At 38.9% G+C, this 20,649-nt stretch overlaps 1 protein-coding gene across 1 annotated transcript in view; it reads right to left on the bottom strand.

Annotated features, from left to right (window-relative positions):
* Window positions 1-20,649, bottom strand: part of LOC124161438 (PH and SEC7 domain-containing protein-like) — an 86,308-nt gene that overhangs the window by 10,075 nt on the left and 55,584 nt on the right. The window contains exons 5-12 of the mRNA XM_046537757.1: window positions 19,730-20,143; window positions 11,676-13,430; window positions 8,896-9,089; window positions 7,949-8,141; window positions 6,426-6,655; window positions 4,792-5,032; window positions 2,766-2,910; window positions 406-549 (exon numbers count right to left, since the gene is read on the bottom strand). Of these exons, the coding sequence (XP_046393713.1) occupies window positions 406-549; window positions 2,766-2,910; window positions 4,792-5,032; window positions 6,426-6,655; window positions 7,949-8,141; window positions 8,896-9,089; window positions 11,676-13,430; window positions 19,730-20,143 (3,316 nt within the window). The remainder of the gene's footprint in view (window positions 1-405; window positions 550-2,765; window positions 2,911-4,791; window positions 5,033-6,425; window positions 6,656-7,948; window positions 8,142-8,895; window positions 9,090-11,675; window positions 13,431-19,729; window positions 20,144-20,649) is intronic.

Here is a 20,649-nt window from a genome sequence, read left to right as displayed (position 1 = left end):
AAGTAAAAGTTTAAAACGATGATAAAAAAATTCATGGACAATAATAAGTAAGAAGTTACTGTCAGTTTTCTTAGAAATTCTATACAATGTTCAGTTCAAAACAAATGGGTAGAAAGAGAAGCTCTATAAGTTAGCTATATGAGAAAAAGTAAATTAAATTTGAACATGATTTATTCTCAGTACCTGATATTCTCAGTATTTAGACTTTTTATACATTGAATCACAACTATTTCTATTAAATAAATTAGAAGATAGTGGGAAACTAACACAAATGAGAAATTTAGGAGTTTAAATTGAGTTTCATCAAGAGATGTATAAGCCAAAAAATAAAATCAAAGCCAAACAAATGTAGGCAGTACTTAGAGACCTCCATTTCCTAGATAAATTCAGCTGCCAATTATTCACCTCAAAATGCAGGAATGCATCCTTTTCTCTATAGTTCTGGACACTAAGAGATTTGGCACCTCTATCAGGTGGGTGTCTCCGATGCTCATCCAACTCTGCTTCTAGCCTCTGTACCCTGTCCTCATGGTCCCTCAGTTGTTCACGCTGCCATGAAAAGGAAGTAAAAACAGAGAAATTTTCAACTATCCGATCAAGATTACATTATATGAATAAGTTCTTCCTAATTACATATGTGTAAGACTGTGGTAATGAGACGGAAAGTAGTATATAACACATTTGCAATTATTTAAGAAGATTCCATTGGTACAAATTTAGTTAGCAATAAAATGGCATTGAATTTATCATCATATTACATAACAGTGCTCAATGAGAGTTTAGCTATATCACCACACCGGCACATAAATATTAATGCTTCACAATTAAACCTTTAATATATGCTTGGTATTTTATATGACTCCCAATATGGGTTACATTAATTTTCTCAATGGGGCATCATCACAAAACGGTGGTTCAAAAATGTACCATCCTACCAGACAATGATCCATCCAAATGGCACACTTTCCATTTATCCTGGAGCCAAAAGATATTTTAGAGCAGCCACTGGGTGATGACTGATAAGGAATGTAAATATAATACCTGCCTACGAGATAAATGTTTAAATATTCAATGATGATTCATGACCAAGTGGCTACATAGAAAATTATAAGCTGAGGTGAGCACATTAAATGTTTTCAGTTAAAATTCAGAGGGTCAAATTCAACTTAAGTCGGGTGAGATTATCCTCAGATCAAACAGGCATCAATCGGACATTAAAAGCAAATGATGTTTATCAGGGGCGCAGCTAGGAATTAAGGCTGGGGGGGGGGGGGGGGGTTGGTTCAACTAATACCGGGGTGTGTGGGGGTATGGAATTCCCACCAGGATAGGAGGTAGGTGCGACATTAATAAATTGAGGAATTTTAAGATAAATGGTTCAAAATGGTGAGTTTTACGGCTTTCTGAGGGATATTTTATTAATACATACTTACACTATTCTATTAGTAATATCAATCCAATCAAGTAAAATGGATTAAATATAAAAATTGCTCTGAGCTCTGGGGGGGTTATCCCCCAAACCCCCCCAGAGCTGCGCCACTGATGTTTATTACGCAGATATTTTAGGGAAGAAAAAAATTAAATTTTACAGAAAACCAAAAAGCTAAAATTAATAGTACAATATAATTAAAAAACCCAGAGTAAAGGCTATTTGATGAAGATAATGATAGAAGCCATGATTAAAAGCAATGTTGTGTGTTCTGAGAAGAAGAAATTATATAGAAGACGGCCAAATTTTCATGAAAGAGGGCCCACTTGGGAGCCAAGTGTCATCATGGAAGGGTAACTGTGACAAAAATCGTGAGCCCATATGAGATTTAGGTTAGATTATCAAGAGGATTACAAGGATTTTTCATAAAAATCCTCTATTCAACTTAATGAGGGTGACCAGGTGTTCAGCAGCACTTGAAAACCTAGTTGCAATTCTTACATTGAAAAGCTCTGTGAAACCTTAACACATTCTCATGAAAACCTCTCCATAGCATTTACAAATGTGTAGGAATGTGTGGAATACTGGATATAATAATAATAATATTTATTAACTTCATTGGGATAATACATCCATGAGTTTCGTCAAGTTAATACAGCATAAAATGCTAACATATAATGAAAGAGCAATAAATACATCATGCTCAATAGCATTGACAGCATTCATTAGGAGACGTTGCTATATCTATCGATACCTTCCTTAGTTGGACAGTATATCTCTGCAAATGCTTCTATATTTTGTTCATTAATTAATTTATAAATGCATTCAGGCTTTTGTGCTTGATATTTGAGATCCCTACGTGTCCCTGCCTAAGTTGCTAGTGTATGTTCATAGTGTGAGCTAACTTCCTACTCGTCCCAGAACAAGGCAAGGAGAGTGGTGCCATGAGGTGGCAAGTGAAAACACTACGCAGAGGAATTTTCAAACATTCGGGATTTCTGGTTTTCCGGGTTCCTGGATTCCGGATTTGAGGTCCTCAACTGTACTAGCCTCAGTTCAGGCCAAGTGGCTCATTTTTTTTTTACCAGAACCGAGCTTAACAATCCTAAGCACCACATAAATGAATTAATTATTTATTTATAGGTTTGTTACTATTGTATGAGTAACTGGAAGGGAGCAAACAATTATTTTCACTTATCACTTGTCTTTCATCAATTCACTTGTCTTATATCTCTACCCTAAGGGTGTCACATCCTTCAAGGAGAATTTTATATAATTGGAGAACAGCAGAGACATTATTTCACACTAAATAACTGGTTGAAATATTAACACTTACCAAATTCAGTTTAGTATGACTGCATGGGAGCAGAGGACGCTGAAACTTCCGTTGAGATCCAACAGCACTGGCCAGAGGTTGAGCAGAAAAACTAGCTGCCACGAAGTTTATTGTGTCAATCCATGACTGAAGCTCCTTAGAATCACTGTAGAAAGTCACCAAAAATATTTGCATATTTAACAATGCACTCAATTTCAAACAAATCCTAAGACTATATGGAAACTGGGAAGTGTGGTAGCTAGAGGGTATTGAGCTCGGCTGATTGTGAAAGGTGCCAAGTCCACATCCTGGATGAAGCCGGATAAAACCCTCTGTGCTGAGCAGTGTGTGCAGTTTACGCAACACATATATTCATTATGTCCACACTTAATAGCCTTGATTACATAGAAATAGAAATTTTATTCACCTGCTTGGTCTTACATGATGTAGACATAGGCTTTGTCATATTATATCTACTCCTTAAAATACAGAGATTCAATGTTCACATTCAGTAGGATTTGAAATTTTCACGTTGGCAAATACAAACATGCAAAATTGAAACATAAGATACAATAGTATACAATTTATAAGTAGGTTTTATGAATGATAATATTTGCAAGTTTTTACTAATTTACAATTTTCCAACATTTTACAAATTACAATTCCTTTTGGGCTTTTAGAAAAAAAGAGAATTCATCAACAGCATAAAAATTCATGAGTAATAAGGTTTTTACTTTCCTTTTAAATAGGGTGGTTTCCTATTATTTTTTTATTGCCTAACTCGAAAGATTATTACTCCTGGAGTACGTATTTCACGCTTTTAGATTTTTAAATGACGATATCTATTTTTCGCGATTAAATGAGAAGTGAAAATTTTCTAGCGCGCGAAAACGCGACACGTAAGTATGAATGTCGGGAAATCTCTCCGTGTGACGAATTTCTGGTTCCCGCTGCCACCTTGTGAGATGACCTTGAGGCGAGTTGAGCGCTGATACGACGCAGGCTGCTAGCGGGTAGCTGAGTACCCTGCTGGCTGGTAGCACTTGGCTTAAATAAGGATTATTAATACCTTATCAAATGAAGAAAACTTTCCGACCTTAGCCAGTTTTAATAAGTGAACACATGTTTCCCTGAGCTCTGCGCCTCATGCATGCATTGGTAACTATAGACGACGTATAACTCCTATCTTCTCGTGTAGAAACTAGGTCCCTGTGACGTCACGTGGAGTGACATCGCAAGGGCGCCAATCTGGCCCTTTTCAAATGAAGATAAAAATGGACCATTGCCATTCGCCTAAACTGGGATTTCTAAAACCAAATAATTTGTATATTATGAATACAGTAATGGTGGGTAACGAATCGCAATCAATGACTTTCGTTTTCTTTGATGAAGGAAACTACCCTATTGCCCAAGGGATGTGATATTCCTGATAATCTGGGGTAGAATGTTGTAAAAAGTTTTTCCATTATGGTACGGACCATCACTGCATAGTTTTGTATTACTAGTTAAGACATGTAGTTTATCACTAGATCTAGTTTTATAGCTATAGTACTCGTTGTTTTCAACAAAAAAATTTGTTTCTTTTTATAAATACCAGTATGTTAAGGATGTATAAAAAGGATAGTCAATTTTTTTTATTTTTAAAGTGAATTCTGCATGATTCTCTGTAAGGTAATCGTAACATGGTTCGCAAAATTTTTTTCTACATATACAAAAACATACGATAGCAAGAAGAAAATGCTGTAGTCATAATTCAACAATTATCGTAAAGATTACAGAGTACTGAGAAAAAAAATTTCGAAATGATACACTGGAACAAGATTTAATTATGCCCCAAAACTTACTAAAAAAAACTTTGCCCAATTGAGTAAAAGCAAGCAGTTTAAGATCATCACTATACACTAAATTTGCCCTACACGTCGGATTATCCAGCTATCAGTGTCTCGACTCCATTCTCCTTATCTTATCATCCTATAATAATCAAACAATGGATAATTGGTGACCTACTGTATTCCCTACCAAGTCACAAGGTTAAGTCTCATCTCACCTAGTTTGAAAGAGGTACTCCGCTTGATCAGCAGTTTGCAACCGAAAAACATGCTGTTTTTTCGTATAGTCAGCTGCTTTTGTTGCTAGGGCATGATGCACACGTACAGCATTATGGAAGCTCTCATACATTGCAGTACCTTCTCTACCTCGGCGGAAACCATGCTCATCTTTATGCAGATAGAGGACTAAATCCCTCAAGGTACAGTAGAACATTTTCCACCCTCTCTTACCAAATGGTGCTGAAATCAGAACAAAATAATTCAAGATTAATAGGAAAACTCAGGATACAAGGGTCAGACTAAATGCATCTTGCCTACGAATGCATAAAATGACTATGAATAAATAACTGAAATTTCTTTGAAGGCATTCAACCTCTTTTTTGACAATTTTCAAATTAAAAAAAAAGATTACCTCAAATGGCCCATACTCACAAAGCTGGTGAAGTTCAACAAAAGAAAACAAAACTTGTACTGAATTAATCGAGGTGCAATCCATTATGACATTGTTTCTGCTATTTAAGTTGGACTATTATGGCTTCCATTTCCAATTACTAATTCAACTGGAAGAAAAACTTGAATCGAAAATGATTCAGATTGCCATGACCAATGAAATATTATGCCATGAGCCAATTTAAATAAGCATAAGCATATCTGTGATATAAGCATTGTGAATTTTTGACCATTTTTCAACTACATATAAGAATTGCTAAGTTCCAGACCCAACTTTCATTGGAGACTCCAGTAGATGCCTCTAAAAACTTCTATCACATCTTATTAATTTAAGATCATCTTTAAAACCTTACCTCTAAAACAAACATTCTACAATTAAAAAAAAGGATACATTTTCAAGCATCAAAGTAATGATAATTAGTACCAAAAATAAGTAATCATCATTGTAATAAACAAAATTTAAGAATAATTAAGCCTTAAATATTAAACAAAATCAATCAGATCACTTATTTAAGAGGTACAGAATGACACCAACTTAGCATAGCAACAAATTCTCTAATTTTTAAAAACATCCATTATTTCACAGATACATATGTATTAAGATATCCTTGTCCGATGAGTAATATGCTATCACAGCAAAAAAATTTAGTAATTCGAGGGATAAAATATTATGACACCAAATGCTAAGTGAGCATATAAGGCATTGCAATTTTGGTGAAATACTAAGTATAAAATTTTTATTTTGCTCATGTCCTTCCAACAAATTTTACTTACTCCTTTCATGAACCTTTTTGTAAGGTATAATAGTCTTGATTATTTTCCAAAATCAAAAGATAACTTGCTTCAGACTACTAATACCTCATTTAAGGTTAAACAAGATAGTGTTTATCTATGTACATAATTGCATGTTTACATAAAAAATACTTCTAATAAGCTCATCGTACACAAATAATTTCTTTAAAGATTTGCCTTATTTAATGGTATATGCCATATTAAGGGTAGGCATACGATAGACCCTAGTAAATATACATCCATAACAAAATATATAAAACAACACTTCACCTCTTAAATTTCACCCAGATTACTTTCATGATATTCCTCAATCCAATACAAAAGATATTTAACTATTATCTCATCGAACTCATGCACATAGGAAATGATTTATTTAGCAAAATATACTAACTCTTTTTCCCATTGGGGTCCATACAGCTTTTCCTCATCACATAGCCTTTTTTATACTCTACAGCGGTGGCTGCATTGGGAACATCAAGAAATGGATTCATTCCCATTGTGCCCGAATTACCGCCTCCACCCATACCTCCACCCCGATCACCAGTCCCTTGTGTCTGGCCATCTATTGAACCCTTGCCTGGATGCATTATCAGGATGTTCCCATCCTCTGAGTCGTCATCCCTAGAATGAGGAGGGGTTTATTTTATTAAGTAAAAATACAACAATGCCATTCACTTTATGGCCTCTTTCCTCCCTTCCAGTGAAGTCAGGGCAAAATTAGCAGTGCCAGAACACATTTTCCTTAATTTTATTTTACAAGTGAAACATTACTTTGTGTGTTTTTTAATTACAAGTTATTATTAACATTTTATTACAAACATTTCTGTTTTGGGTATGAATATGTACTAGAAATTTTGAGGCACCAAAATTCAATGTTATTTGACTATAATGTCCTTTCTAACCAGAGCTGGAATGGCGTTCCGGCATGTTCAGGCACCATGACACCACTGCTCCTTACAATAAAATCACCATAGCCAGCAATTCTTGACGTCACTTCTTGGGGTGCATGTATTTCGTGACATCCTGAAGATAACTTTTCCATTTAAAAGGGGTAGTTATAAGTTTCTTGTGTAGAAATGAATGAGTGACTGAGGGCATACGTTTCCCCTTCTATTATGATTATGAATTCTCAACCGTCCTCAAGGAAGGATTCTCATTCATTATGTGGAGTGTGTGAGTACCTAAATATGTATAGCTATTCTGTATATGGAAAAATGATTGCTAGGTGTGAGCCAGTATGCGAGAATTTACCGTAATAAGGTGTTAATTACAGTGGACACTGCATTCATATGAAGGACTGACACAAAGGTGCATGTGTGAATACCTTTACTTTCAAAGAGATTCTTAGTGGCATAGGATGGAAGAATTGTAAAACTGGTACAAAAGTTGAATTTGTAAATTTGCACGTCAATGTCTATTACTATTATTTGAGGTGATTTCCATGCGTATAAGAACTCTGAGAAAGGTGTGTCACATAGGTTGGTATCCATATTTGGAGCTAAGTCAGTTGTATGTCTTACATCGGTAACATTATAGAATGAGAGCTTTCAAGATGATTCCTATTAAAAGTTAACCGGAGCTTGTATAATTATTCTTCTCTATTACTGTGGACAACCTTTACACAAAGATAACTTGCTTAATCAATTACATTTATATGAATGCCATTTCAAATCCACTATTTTCAATGTAACTCAACATTCTACTTATGCACTCCATTCACACATCACTTCATGGTTAACACCTCTAACACTGTGCATCATAAAAATGTATGAAGGACTGACTTACTCATGGCTACCACTTTACACGAATATTAGGAATCACAGAAAACCTAACCAATCTACATACGTACTAATTAAAAGCAAAATAAATAAATAAATTCAGCTACATGCAGAAGATAGCTTAAACTTGACTCACAATGCCCATTCCAAAGGTTGAGTCTTTATTGCATGATACAAAAGCTTGAGAACTTCTCGGGGAAAGTTTTCACCGTCATTCAGCTCGGACAGATTTTCGATAAACTCACTGCAGGTCATCTTTCTTCCAATATTTTGGCCATGGAGGTCAGTGTTGAGAAGCATGATGGCACAGGTCAATGTATGTACAGCATCTATAAATTAAAAAATAGTATAAGCAACAATGGCAGATATCAAGGTCAAAATAAATAAAGTTCTTTTAATTATATGTAATGGCTGAATACTTAAGTCACATTTTCTCATAACATCCCAAGGATGTTAATATGGCATAATCATATCCAATATTGATGAATGAGAAAGAAGACGGGAATGGCACATTTCGAGAGCATAGAATATTATAATGACATTAGCACTTGTTTTAGCTAACTCATGGCTTCTACATATATCAAGCCTAATTGAGCTAAAAGGGAAATTTCACACTTGAAAACTCTATCCAATTATTGGTAGACGCTACGATGAAATGAAGAGGAGTCAGAAGCAGTGGACTAAGTGATGTGCAGATGAGCAAGGAAAGGCTAAAGAACGGAGGGAAGGATGTTGCATAAAAGAGGAAGAAGTAAGAATTAGGACAGATTTAATCAATGGGAGGAAAGGACACAGGCCTTATGACAAGCTGAAGAGAGAAATAAAGGCAACAGACATAGGAGGCCTTGGGTTTTCAAGGCTAAAAATGACCATTTATCTACCATTTAAACCTAAATGTTGAGATAGATAATCTATAATAATGTTATGAAGTAAAATACGATCAAATTAAGAGATATGTATATGGTCACAAGTAATAGAGAAGGTTATCTTATGACAGCATATAGATTAGCTACCTTGAATCAGGTGTTTATGAAAACTTGAACTACCTTATTAAAATATGTTCCAAAAAAGTTTGCCACTAACCTTGTGAGTTGAATGAGCCAGGGTTGCAGTCCAAATACCTTTTGGAGAAGTGTACAAGGACTCGCTCTCTTTCCTGAGTTTCCCCTGTCAAACAGAATTGCTTTAGGAACTTTCGTAGGGCAACATCAAGCGTGTCGGAGTCAAAGGAAAAGTATTTCAGGTATTCTTCTGCCACCACTCGGCTGAAGTCATTGCTGAAAATAAAAAAGTACCCATTTTTTGTGAAAATATTATAGAAGAATTAGTATGAAGTGCAGCAGAGGAAATTTCAATACAAAAATTAAAATATCTTTGACAATCCACAAAATTATAATCTGAAATTAAATATTCACTTAAAGATATGCCAACGATCATTCCCAAATCAATGAATCAAAGATACTGCTAGTGTCCTTGGTTAGGACAATAGGCAAACTACTTATTGTTAGAATAGGAATTCTTACATATGATTAGTGCAACTAATGATGAAGAAATTATACTATGCATGTACATACATAAATATTACTATCTTCAATACAATAGCCATTTTCAAATAAAAACGGCTTTGTACTCTTTGATATCTTGAACATTTTTATACTGGAAAATGGGTTTTATAACTGATAAAAAAATTCCAAGCAAGAAATTAGCAGCAAAAATTTAACAATTTCAATTAAAATATGAAATAAAATATAAAATTACCCAAGCTTAAATGAATTAATACATTATATTCATACACCTAAAAGATGCTGCCATGCAGGGAGGAAAATATGGATCAATTGAAATATGTACGCATATATACATTGCACTAAGTGTGTAATTGGTAAAATGAGTCATAAAGTTTCTCATCAAATGGAGTGGTAACACAACGGCCCTTGGATAGTATTTGATCTCCCAATATATGGCATACCAAAGTTACACCCATAAAGGTCAATATTCAAAAAATTCATGTTATATCATTAGCAGGGATACATGACATCCACCGTTTGTGTAGAAGTGAAAAAATAAAATTTCCACTTAATATATTTTCTAATTGTTTTTAAGAATAATCAATGAAACAGCATACCGCCTATGCCCTTTTTTCTGTGAAAAGTGGAAAAAATACCCGAGTAATTATGTTACTCTGCAAGGAAATCAAACTTATTCAAAACCAGTCGTGGTTATTGGTGGAGTGCTCATGAGAAAGATGGAGAGAGCATAAATGGTAGCAAACAAATACTTTCATCGTACACGAGTTTTGGTGAGTGATTAAGCTGGTACTAGAGAGAGATAATATGAGCCCAAGGTTTAACATTTAAATTTCCAATTTCACATTGAGACCTTAGATGCATACTCCTCAAGAAAAGACACTAAATTACTCCATTTCCTCGGAAACATTATTAACCCATAACAGATATCAAAGCACAAGTTTTGGAAATTTCAAAGAATACATATATAAATATTTTAGTTTTATTAAATTAAAATCAAGTGCTGGAAGATTTCTGTGATTAAAATAAAAAATGTGCCAAAGTTAACATAAAACTCACCATATTACTCCATCATGCTATACCGTCTCTCATGTTAATACGATGAAAACTAAAACATGAAACTTTTTGCACCACCATGATGTAAAACACTCACAGATTCAAATAAAACAGTGCACGCAATCATTTCCTCATCTTGTGAGAAACTCATAGAAAACAATTCATTTCTCAAAATTATGCATTGTAACTTGAGGGTTGAAAGCACAAGAACTGAAGTATTCTTGCCTTATATACTATATAGCATCAACCAGTGGCAGCGTATACGCATGTTAGCAAGTGCACACCCAAAGATGAATGAATTTTAAAAGAAAACTACATATTCCTTTGTAACGAGAAGGATAAAAATCCTGTCTACATATGTAAGAAACATGAGCCTCCGAATGCTACAGCTATCTCCTTTTCGAATTCACCGCTCTACAAGTGTGCGATCCCGTGGCATTGTGCCGGTCACAATGTACGAGGACAGGCTCACTGCTTTGGCGATGTTGTCAATTGAAAAAAAGTTCCTGGATGGTATCGATGGTTTCAACGACAAGGTGATAGACAAGTTCGCTCAGAAGAAGGAAAGGAGAATGAATTTCATCTACCATCACTTGTAAAGGTGTGTTTAGCATAATTATTTCCATTAGCATGCTAATATTATTTCTATTTATGCAATTTTAAGGGTAGAATGTACCAGTAAAATGTTTTGCTTGCTATGTATTCTATTACGACGAAATATGATGCTCATGGATTAGGATTAACATAATATAATTAAATCATCCCATATCTGCTCTAATGCACACCATAGATAAATTACCAACAGCTGCCACTGGCATCAACCACAGATACTTATAGCATTTACTGGAGGGATAAAAATTTTTGGACTTAATTATGATATCAACAATGAAGCGTAAGAGATTTTTTTGTACTAACACAGCTTTTCACACACATGCCAGCTACGGAAATACACGTATTGAACTTTTGGGATTGACCCTATATTGGGCCAAAAATGTTTCGAAATTTCTCTCATTAAGAAAAAGAATTAAGATGCTATTATTCAATATTAAAGAAAGAAACTAACTAATTTCTGATTCATAATATTCTGCCAGATCAAAACAATTTCAACAAAGATATATGTATAAATGATTATCGAAGCAAAATGAAACTAAGCCCCAGACTCAATAGTCCAAGAAAACAAACAGGAAGCAGCATTAGTAGATCATTGCAAAAGTAACAAAAGGAGTGAAAAATAAATAATTTTTATGCGATAATTAATAAAGCACTACACAATAATACACTTACTTCTTGCTGAGATGCCTTGAAACGTCCGATTTTTTAAACCCATCCAAGGTGTATAACCTCTTTGCAAGTCTGAAAGCCGATGGAATATCCACAGCCTTAGGACTGTAGTGAAAACTATGTAGACTGTCCATGTCCGAATCATCCTCCGAGAGTGGGGGCGACGTGGGAGGGATCGGTCTAGCCTCTCCCTCCCTCACACCCAAGAACACGCCACCAGGCACATCGTCCTCCGACTCACGCAACTCCTGGTAGCCCAACATGTCATTATTCCCCGCATCGTCCGATCCCCCACTTGGAGACCTCACCACTCCCACCCCTTCGACCCTGCCTGCTCCGACCCCCACACCACTGCTCCCTCCCACACCCTCCGGCCCCTTGACTTTGATCACTATCCGATGCTGCCTGTCCCCACCTTCCACTCCCCCATCGTCCCCCAGGCACCCAACGTCCTCCTCTTCGGCCGTTGTGGCTGCACCTCTCTTCTGGTGACGGTGGTGCTTCCGATGACCTTTGTGATGGTGGTGGTGGTGATGATGGTGTCTGTGGTGATGCCTGTGGTGGTCTTTCTGGGAGTGTGCCGATGCTCCATTGGCGGGAGCCAAGTGGGCTTGCGCCAGCTGCTTCTGCTGTTGCTGCTGTTGGCGCTGCTGGTGCCTCCTGCCGGCCTCCCGGTCGCTCACAAGGATGGTTGAATCGCTGTCGCTGGGGTCACTCTGCTCCATGAGGAGCAACAAAGGGTCACGACCCCCCACTATGTCCAGGGTCTCCGCCTCTTCTCGGAAGTCTGGACTGGAGATGTTGGACACGGTCGCCTCCGACTGGCTCAGATCCCCATTAGCAAGGCCACCGGGGACGGCAGAGGCCCCGCCGGACGGGTGGGAGCCCTGTTCTGCCCCCGCCTGCCCCCTCTTGGAGCTGCTGTCGCTGGACATGACTGAGGACGAGACGGAAGTGGGAGAGGCGGGAGAGAAGGAGCGGTGCGGACTAACTCCCTCTTCTGAAGACGCTGATGACGAGGAAGATGAGGAGCCGGAGGAATTCGAGGAGGAGGACGAGCCGGAGGAGTTGGAGGACGAGGAGGAGGCCGATGAGGAGCCAGAGGAACCGCCCCCGGAGGATGAGGACCCGTTGTGGTGGTGGTGGGACTGTTGAGGCTGCCCGGACGCCGCCACTGCCGCCGCAGTCGTCGGCGACGCCGGGTCATTGTACGTCCACACTATCCGCTCGCTTTTCGGCTCCGCCCGGGAGGAGCCGTTGGGCGGTGAGGACGCTGGGTTTCCCTCCGATTGCTGAGAGTGCGACGACGGTGGGGGCGCGTCCGTCCGCGTGTCCAGCAGCGTGTTCAGCGACGAGGTGACGTCCTCGTCGATGTCGATGTCCACGGTGGTGCTGAGCGAGTCCTTCTGCAGCTGCAGGTGGTCCTCGGAACGGGAGGTGCGCACGAACGCGAAGGCGGAGGCGGCGGCGGCTCCAGAGCTCCCGGAAGCCGAGGGGCCCCCGCCCGACGGCCCCACGCCACCGCCCCCGTCCGAGTCGCCGCCGCCCTTGCCCCCCGAGCCGCCCCCACCTCCCTTTCCGCCCCCCTTGTCCCGCCTCCGGCCCCCGCTCCCGCTGCCTTTCTTCCGTCGCTTGCTCTTCAGACCCAGCTCCGACTCGGCCGGGGACGTGGGTACGGATGCCGAAGGCGCGCGGGCCGCCGCGGCCGCAAGTGGCGGGCCGCAAGTCGCCGGGGGAGGGGACGAGGGGGCGTGGTACCTGCGGAAGAGAATCAAAAAGTGAGGTAAACGTGAGCAGAAAGTTAAAACTGTCATTTAAATGAGCGCAAAAACTGTTTCAAAAACTTTAATAAGTGCGCTCTGAGATTGGATAAATTATTCCAAAACGATATCAGCTATCTCAGTTCGACTCCATGGCTCCAATTCGCTTTCGGGAAAATTCCGCGCAGTTGTTTAAGACGGCTTCAGCTCATCGCCAGCCTAAAAACGCCGTGAGGAAGTGAAAGGGAGTAGAAACGTAGATTTAAATACAACTATAGGACGGTTTTCCGAAAACAGATTCGACGTTCATCTACACGTCTCAGAAATCTACACGAAAACTTCAATTGATATTCGTTGAAGCAAGCTTAAAGCAGAGATAAAAATGAGATCCCGGCAGTTCAAATAAACTGAAAAAACGAGAAATTAAACGAATTCAAGAAGGTTTCAAACTCGTCAGGGCGAAGAAGAGAGTTTGCGAGGTAAAATGATTTTTTTAAGAAAATTGGAGAAAATCAAAGAAAAAAAAGACAAATCATTTACTTGCGCAGTTTTGGGAGACAACCGCAGACAAGACGGCCAAGAACATTTACTGAGTCATCAGCAAATGCACTTGGAGTGGGTAAATTCCACGGAGAAAAAATCATTCGCCTTGATCTTGACCCGAAACAGAATCCTTCGACTGCGCTGACCACTTCAAACAGTTAAGTTACCAATTGGGCGTCATTCTTCCCGTGTATTTGTCTGCCACCACTGGGATCTGATTTCTTGAACCTGACGCGATTCACAGCTTCTTTCACTTCATGGCACGCAACACTTGATGGAAGTGACAAGATAAAAAATCAATCTTTATCCTGCAATGCCCGACGAATTTTTCGAATGGATAAGATAAGCAACCTTGTTTGCAGTCGATATGGGCGGAACAAAAGCATATTTTTTGAGTGAGGTTATGAGGTTTGTCATTCGATTTCGATGTTTTACACACGTGGAACTAAAATACCTAGGGATAAGATATCTCGAGCTTGATAAAGGAGATACTTTTAATACGGCAATTTTTTGCGCACAACGGAACGTATTAGAAATGATAAAACAAGTCGTAATAAACGAGCAAAGTACGTTCGCCCACCTGGACCTTTTTTCGAACGGCTATCTACATATTTAGGATTAAGACTGGCTCTCAGACAATTCAGTCGTTAAAATAAAATTCTTATTCTCTTTCCTCACATTCATCCACAGAGAAAGGGCGAAGTAAGACAGGATATTGAAGAGTAGGATTGATATTAGACACGGTATGAGCACAGTATCATAAACGAGGGGAAAATTTTTCGCATTTTGGAGGTAATAAGTGTGAATACCAGAAGGCTCAAGAAGTTTTTAACGATACATGGAAGCAAAAAATCACTCTAAAATCAAAAATCACTCTAAAATCACCATCACCCTAAAATTGATGAAATTAAGGCACAACCACTTTATCAGATAATGAAATTGCAAACCTACCCGCTTTAACTCCTCCTTGATCACTGTACTTCACCAACAGAAGAAACTCTCAAACAACTATCTGAGTTTGTCTTAATGTCCGGAGCACCAAGCTTAGCCACGAGCACAAAATAAACCAAGACGTGAATCATGAAAATAGATACTGGGTGACTGATAATCACACGATGGTGACAACGCGGCAGCGAATGTGTAAGATAAACAAACTCAGCTTGAAAAGAAGATTAAGGTAACCAGGGTGATCCGAGAATCCCGCGAAACTCGCCCTTCCTAGTTAGAGCTCTGTAAAACTGCCTCCACAATCGGCCGACACCATACGTATGCTGATTGTGAGCTATTGCTTATACTGTATTTTTCACGAAATAATCACTCACAATCAGTCGGAGTGAGTAGAAACTCGGGACAAAATAAGGCTATATTCGACGACAATTGCTCAGTATTCATGCTCGGCCGACCACCACTTAAATCGCACTTCGCTTTCGCTACGAAGGATACCTTCCAGGATTTAAGCAGAAAACTTAACCTTTAGAATTTGCTAATGGGGACACCAATGTGCTGCGAGCCGTCAAAATACAATCCATGCTATTCTCATCAACGGATGATATAGGTTTGAACATCGATTAGTAATCAGTACCAGATGATTATGGCGAAAATTTGACATAGCGGACAACATCGCTATAAACAGGTTAAGCACAAGTAAAAATTAATAACAGTCCACTTACAAAGTTTGGGTTCCACCAGTCTCATTTAAGATTTCTCTAATGGAGCAGTTCCTCGTGAAGCGAATTCATATAAACTTTCAAGAGAGTGAATGTTTTTCATTCGCATGGTTTGAATATGATGTACTATTTAGCCACGTAGTACATGATCATTGAATTAATGTAAATAAAAATTTTCAAAGTCGGAGTAAAATATTGTGACGTAAGATTTCTAGATATCATGTAACGGCGAGTGAGAACTGCATAAACTTTGTAATAAATATTACAGGAAGTATTTTACCTCGAAGAATTCCTTAATATTAATGGAAGAAGAGCTCGGAGGCGAATTCTACGTCTATGCTAGCCAAGCACCAAAGCATTTACCGAGTACGTGTTTATTTGGAGACTGACAGTGGGCTCGGCGGGCGTCTTTATTTATTATCCTTATATTCTCCGGTTTTTGTCTATTCTCCACTTCTGTTTCTTAAATACTTTCATTCATGTCTCATCAAAAAGCTATTACTAATTATGACTGAAATTTTGAGCACATAAGTAATACACCGGCGTAAACTACTTCACCAACCTAAAGCCGTAAGTTGTACAATAAATTTGTTTCCTGTACTATATTTTAAGTGGAGTAATACATTTACCTTATCTATCGAAAGCGAGCGATCGAGTTCAGCCAAACTCGGCTGATTCGAGGGTAGACATTCGATTTTACTGGCTGCCGCAAGAGGGCGGGCGAGTAGTGGCGTGGCTCAAGCGAGCATGCTTACCTGGATTCAAAAGGAAAACTAAGGGAAAATAATTTAAAATGTTCATAATAATAAGGAAACTAGAATGTAACACACAATACTTGATCTATTGCTGCCACCACTCGGCAACATAAAAAAGAAGAATACCAAAATACTTTTCAATTAATCCCCGTAAAGCCATCAAATAATGAAAAAGGAAATAAGAAACAAAGGAAAACACATAAAAGAAAAACAAATCACAACGCTAATAAAATTAAACTGGGTTATTCATAATACTTAGGAAATTAAATCGGAACTCATTTAGCCATATTTCCGTTAAATACACGACCAGAACGAATTATGTTAATTTGGAGTACAAAGTTATGAAAAACAACCCGGAGAGACGGTGTCACAGTAATCACTTAGGCACTGATAGGAAAAAATTGTGTAACTTTGTTAAAGACACGAGAAAATTTAAAATACGTGAACGAAATGTGAAATTTAAGATTGGTGATGACGTGAGCAATCGTTATTGTATATCGGATCCACCCAAAATTCCCATACCCTTACAAGCAGTATATGTACTTAACAAAAAATAATAAAAACAACAGAACTACCACCTCTCAAACGAAGTAACTTTCTGCACATATCCATTGAAACTCACGAGAAGGTAGATCACCGAGCTGACACGTTCGTTTGTAATCCGAGCAGTCGGCAGTCACGCATTACACGAGTGAGTTGGATGAAGCATAACACCAAGGATGGGAAAAATATCATCGGAACCATTTCGCTACTGCGATGGAAAAAAAAGACCGGAGTACCAATTCCGTCCAGAACCGAAAGTACGCTTTCAAGATATATTCTCAGACCACTCTCCGAAACGTAAAAAATTGAAGGATACTGAGTGAATTTTGATTGGTTCCATAATGAAGCAAATAAGGAGGAGTTAACATACAAACATTCTCGGGCTCTGAAAATAATATAGCACATGATCCTGATTAAGGATGTACAATGCGAATTTTGTGCGGATATATTATTAAATTCCGATCCAGGTTTTTGGCGTCGGTAAATACCTCAAGAGCGCTGGGAGGGTAAATTAAAAAGTACACTTACACCCACTAGTGTATTAAAAATGTTAAATGATTGTACGAATCTTCTACTCCTTTGAAAGGCTAGGTTTAGAGGAAAAACTTGCAAGCGCCAGTGAAATACAGAAATAACCAGTTCATCATAACACCAGGAACCACACCAGAGTCCGATGAGAACAATGAAAAAAGTAGATTTTCGGCTTCCGACCGGAACAAGGTGCCGATTTCGGCCGACATTTTTGATCACGTGTTAGACGAAGAAATAAATCCCCGAAATACGTGGGCGAGTGCGGATAATCTATGAGCATGATATTAGGCGCATCAAATGGACGGAATATTGACAACATAGCGAATGCAATTATGTCGTAACTATACACAAACTTAACTTTTCATGAAAAAATTTAAAATTGCGGAAAATTACAAAGCTTTAGATGTGAAAATGAACAGATTAACTCAGTAGGACTTCAGTGACTGGAAACCCAGTGAATTTTAGATTCCATTCGAGTGGCCCTGGATTGACAATGAATTCAAACCACCACAAAAATCTCCTGGAGCCCATAAGCCATTCCGTCATTGAAATACAAATGAGAAGGTAAAATGGATAGAGGGAAAAATGAACGAGGAAGTTCCAGGAATGGAGGGTGAGAAGACACATTTTTTAGAGGTAATAGGGTGGTTTCCTATTATTTTTTATTGCCTAAATCGAAAGATTATTACTCCTGGAGTACGTATTTCACGCATTTAGATTTTTAAATAACGATATCTATTTTTCGCGATTAAATGAAAAGTGAAAAATTTCAAGCGCCCGAAAACGCGACGGCTAAGTGTGAATGCCGGGAAAACTCCGTGTGATGTGGTTCTGGTTCCCGCTGCCGCAAGTGAGGTGACCTTGGTGCGAGGCTTTGAGCGCTGATACGACGCAGGATGCTAGCAGGTAGTAGAGTACTCTGCTAGCTGGTAGCGCTTGGCTTACATAATTATTATTAATACCTTAAACGAAGAAAACTTTCCGACCTTAGCCAGTTTTAATAAGTGATGATTAAGACATGTTTCCCTGAGCTCTGTGCCTCATGCATGCATTGGTAATCTCAGACGTTGTAAAACTCCTATCTACTCGTATAGAAACTAGGTCCCTGTGACGTCACGTGGAGTGGCATCGCATGGGCGCCAATCTGGCCTTTTTCGAAAGAGGATAAAAATTGACCATTGCCATTCGTCTAAACAGGTATTTCTAAAACCAAATAATTTGTATATTATGAATACACTAATGGTGGGTAACGAATCGCAATCAATGCCTTTCGTTTTCTTTGATGAAGGAAACTACCCTATTAGAAAGAGACAGCAGGTGTGGAAGGATTTTTTGTAAACTAACGTACAACCGGAAAAGTTCTAAACCTCCACTACGCTTGAGAGTTGTGAAGGATTAGGACTTTTTCGGGGCATGTGTTGCTCTGTTACAAAAATTCTCAAGTCCTCATAGTGCAAAATTCCAATGCGAAACATTGGCAAGAGTTTTATTTTTTCACTGTATAATAAATTGAATAAATAATAAGAATAAAAACACAATAAATTCAAGACATTGATTATAAATATAACATTATGAATTATAAAATGATATTAAATATTAATCAAGTAGGTAGAGAAATATTCATCCAACTAAATTAATATTCACCATCGCGTAACATAAGAATTGTAAATTAAGTTAATAGAAAAAATTAGCAATGAGTCATGCGTAGAGAGCACTTGGCATGATATTCCAGTACCCATCCTTCAATAGCAGCATTCATAGAAAGAATTCGTGAGGACCTTAGTGAAAATAGGGCTTAAATTAGCGAGGGGTTGATTGAATTAACGGGAAAATTAGCGTGAAATTTTACGATTTTGCAGTGTCATAGTCATTTGTTTGAGTGTTTCACGCGCGTTTAGCAGCGTTCTTGCTAATGAAAACAGTAAATCATGGAAGAAGACATGTTGAGATGAAAAATAACATGGTCATAATTAGAAATGGGGAAGTAAATTCCTGAAAAGACAACGAGGCAATTAAGGAACCAGTCAATTAAATTACAGAGTGGCAGTTTGCTCCTTTTTGTGCGGGAGAATGATAGATGGCGTTCCGCGCAAGCTAAATTTTTCTGGAGACGTCCCAAGCCTGCGAAACTAATTTTTCGCGATAAAATATTGCCAATTAAAAAAACATTGCTAATTAAAATAAAAAATATAGCAAATTTTTTTCATTAGACTGGCCTTCAGTCAAAGGGTTCCATTCACCACGATCCATGTCCTTACCTCAGCAGGCTGTCCACCTTCTTCTCTCGGCACGGGAGCACTCCGGCGCCGTGCTGCGTGCGCGAGAGATTCAGGATGAGGTCCCCGGTCATCATGTAGGCCTCGAAGCGCGGCTGCGCGGGCCGCGAGAACTTGACCCCGCCGCCCGAGGTCATGGGCTCCCACTGCATGCGGTCCGCCTCGGCGAACACGTCGCCCCCCGACCCACCTCCGACCCCGCCCCCGTCGTCCTCATCCTCCTCCGCCTCCCCCTCCTCCTCCTCCCTCTGCCTCTGCTGTTCGGAGGCCGCGCGAGAGCCGCACCGCGCGTACGACGAGGAAGAGGACGACGTCTCGCCGTCAACCGCTTTGCTTTTGCCCCGACCCTCCACGCTGCCGTTCGCCTGATTCGTCGCGGCCGTCTCCGGGCGGGGCCTACAAAAAAAACCACTAGAATTAATTTCCATATTATTATAATCAATTAGGTCGACTGTTCTTGAAAAAACATAGGCAGCTTCCAATTTAAAAAAATTACACCGGTTCCGCTTTTTACAGTATAGGAAGTTGCCTACATTTATTCAAGAGGTAGTTTTATATACTATTTCAACTGCAGTCATGCATTGCTTCCAAAAAATTTCACACGAAGTTGTGACTTATTATTATTATTACATTATAACTATTATAATAACACCTTATTAAATAATTAAAATAGGTCACCTAACTATGTGGTGCCATAATCACCTTAAGGCATGAATACATAAAGCAATTATGAGTCAGTAAGGGGAAGGATTCAGCAAATGCATATTTTTCCTGAAATGGGGGGAGGAGGGTAAAAATAGCCAAAATTTTGCGTGCGTAATACATGGACGCTCCCAAAATTTTTTTCTCTCTAATATGAGGCTGAATATAGTTGGAGGTTGGTGAATTCTCCTGGGGTGTCA

This window comes from Ischnura elegans, chromosome 6, assembly GCF_921293095.1.
Source record: "Ischnura elegans chromosome 6, ioIscEleg1.1, whole genome shotgun sequence".
Taxonomy (NCBI): Eukaryota; Metazoa; Arthropoda; class Insecta; order Odonata; family Coenagrionidae; genus Ischnura; species Ischnura elegans.
Note: the sequence above shows the minus strand (reverse complement) of the source record. Positions and strands in the feature narration are given on the sequence as shown.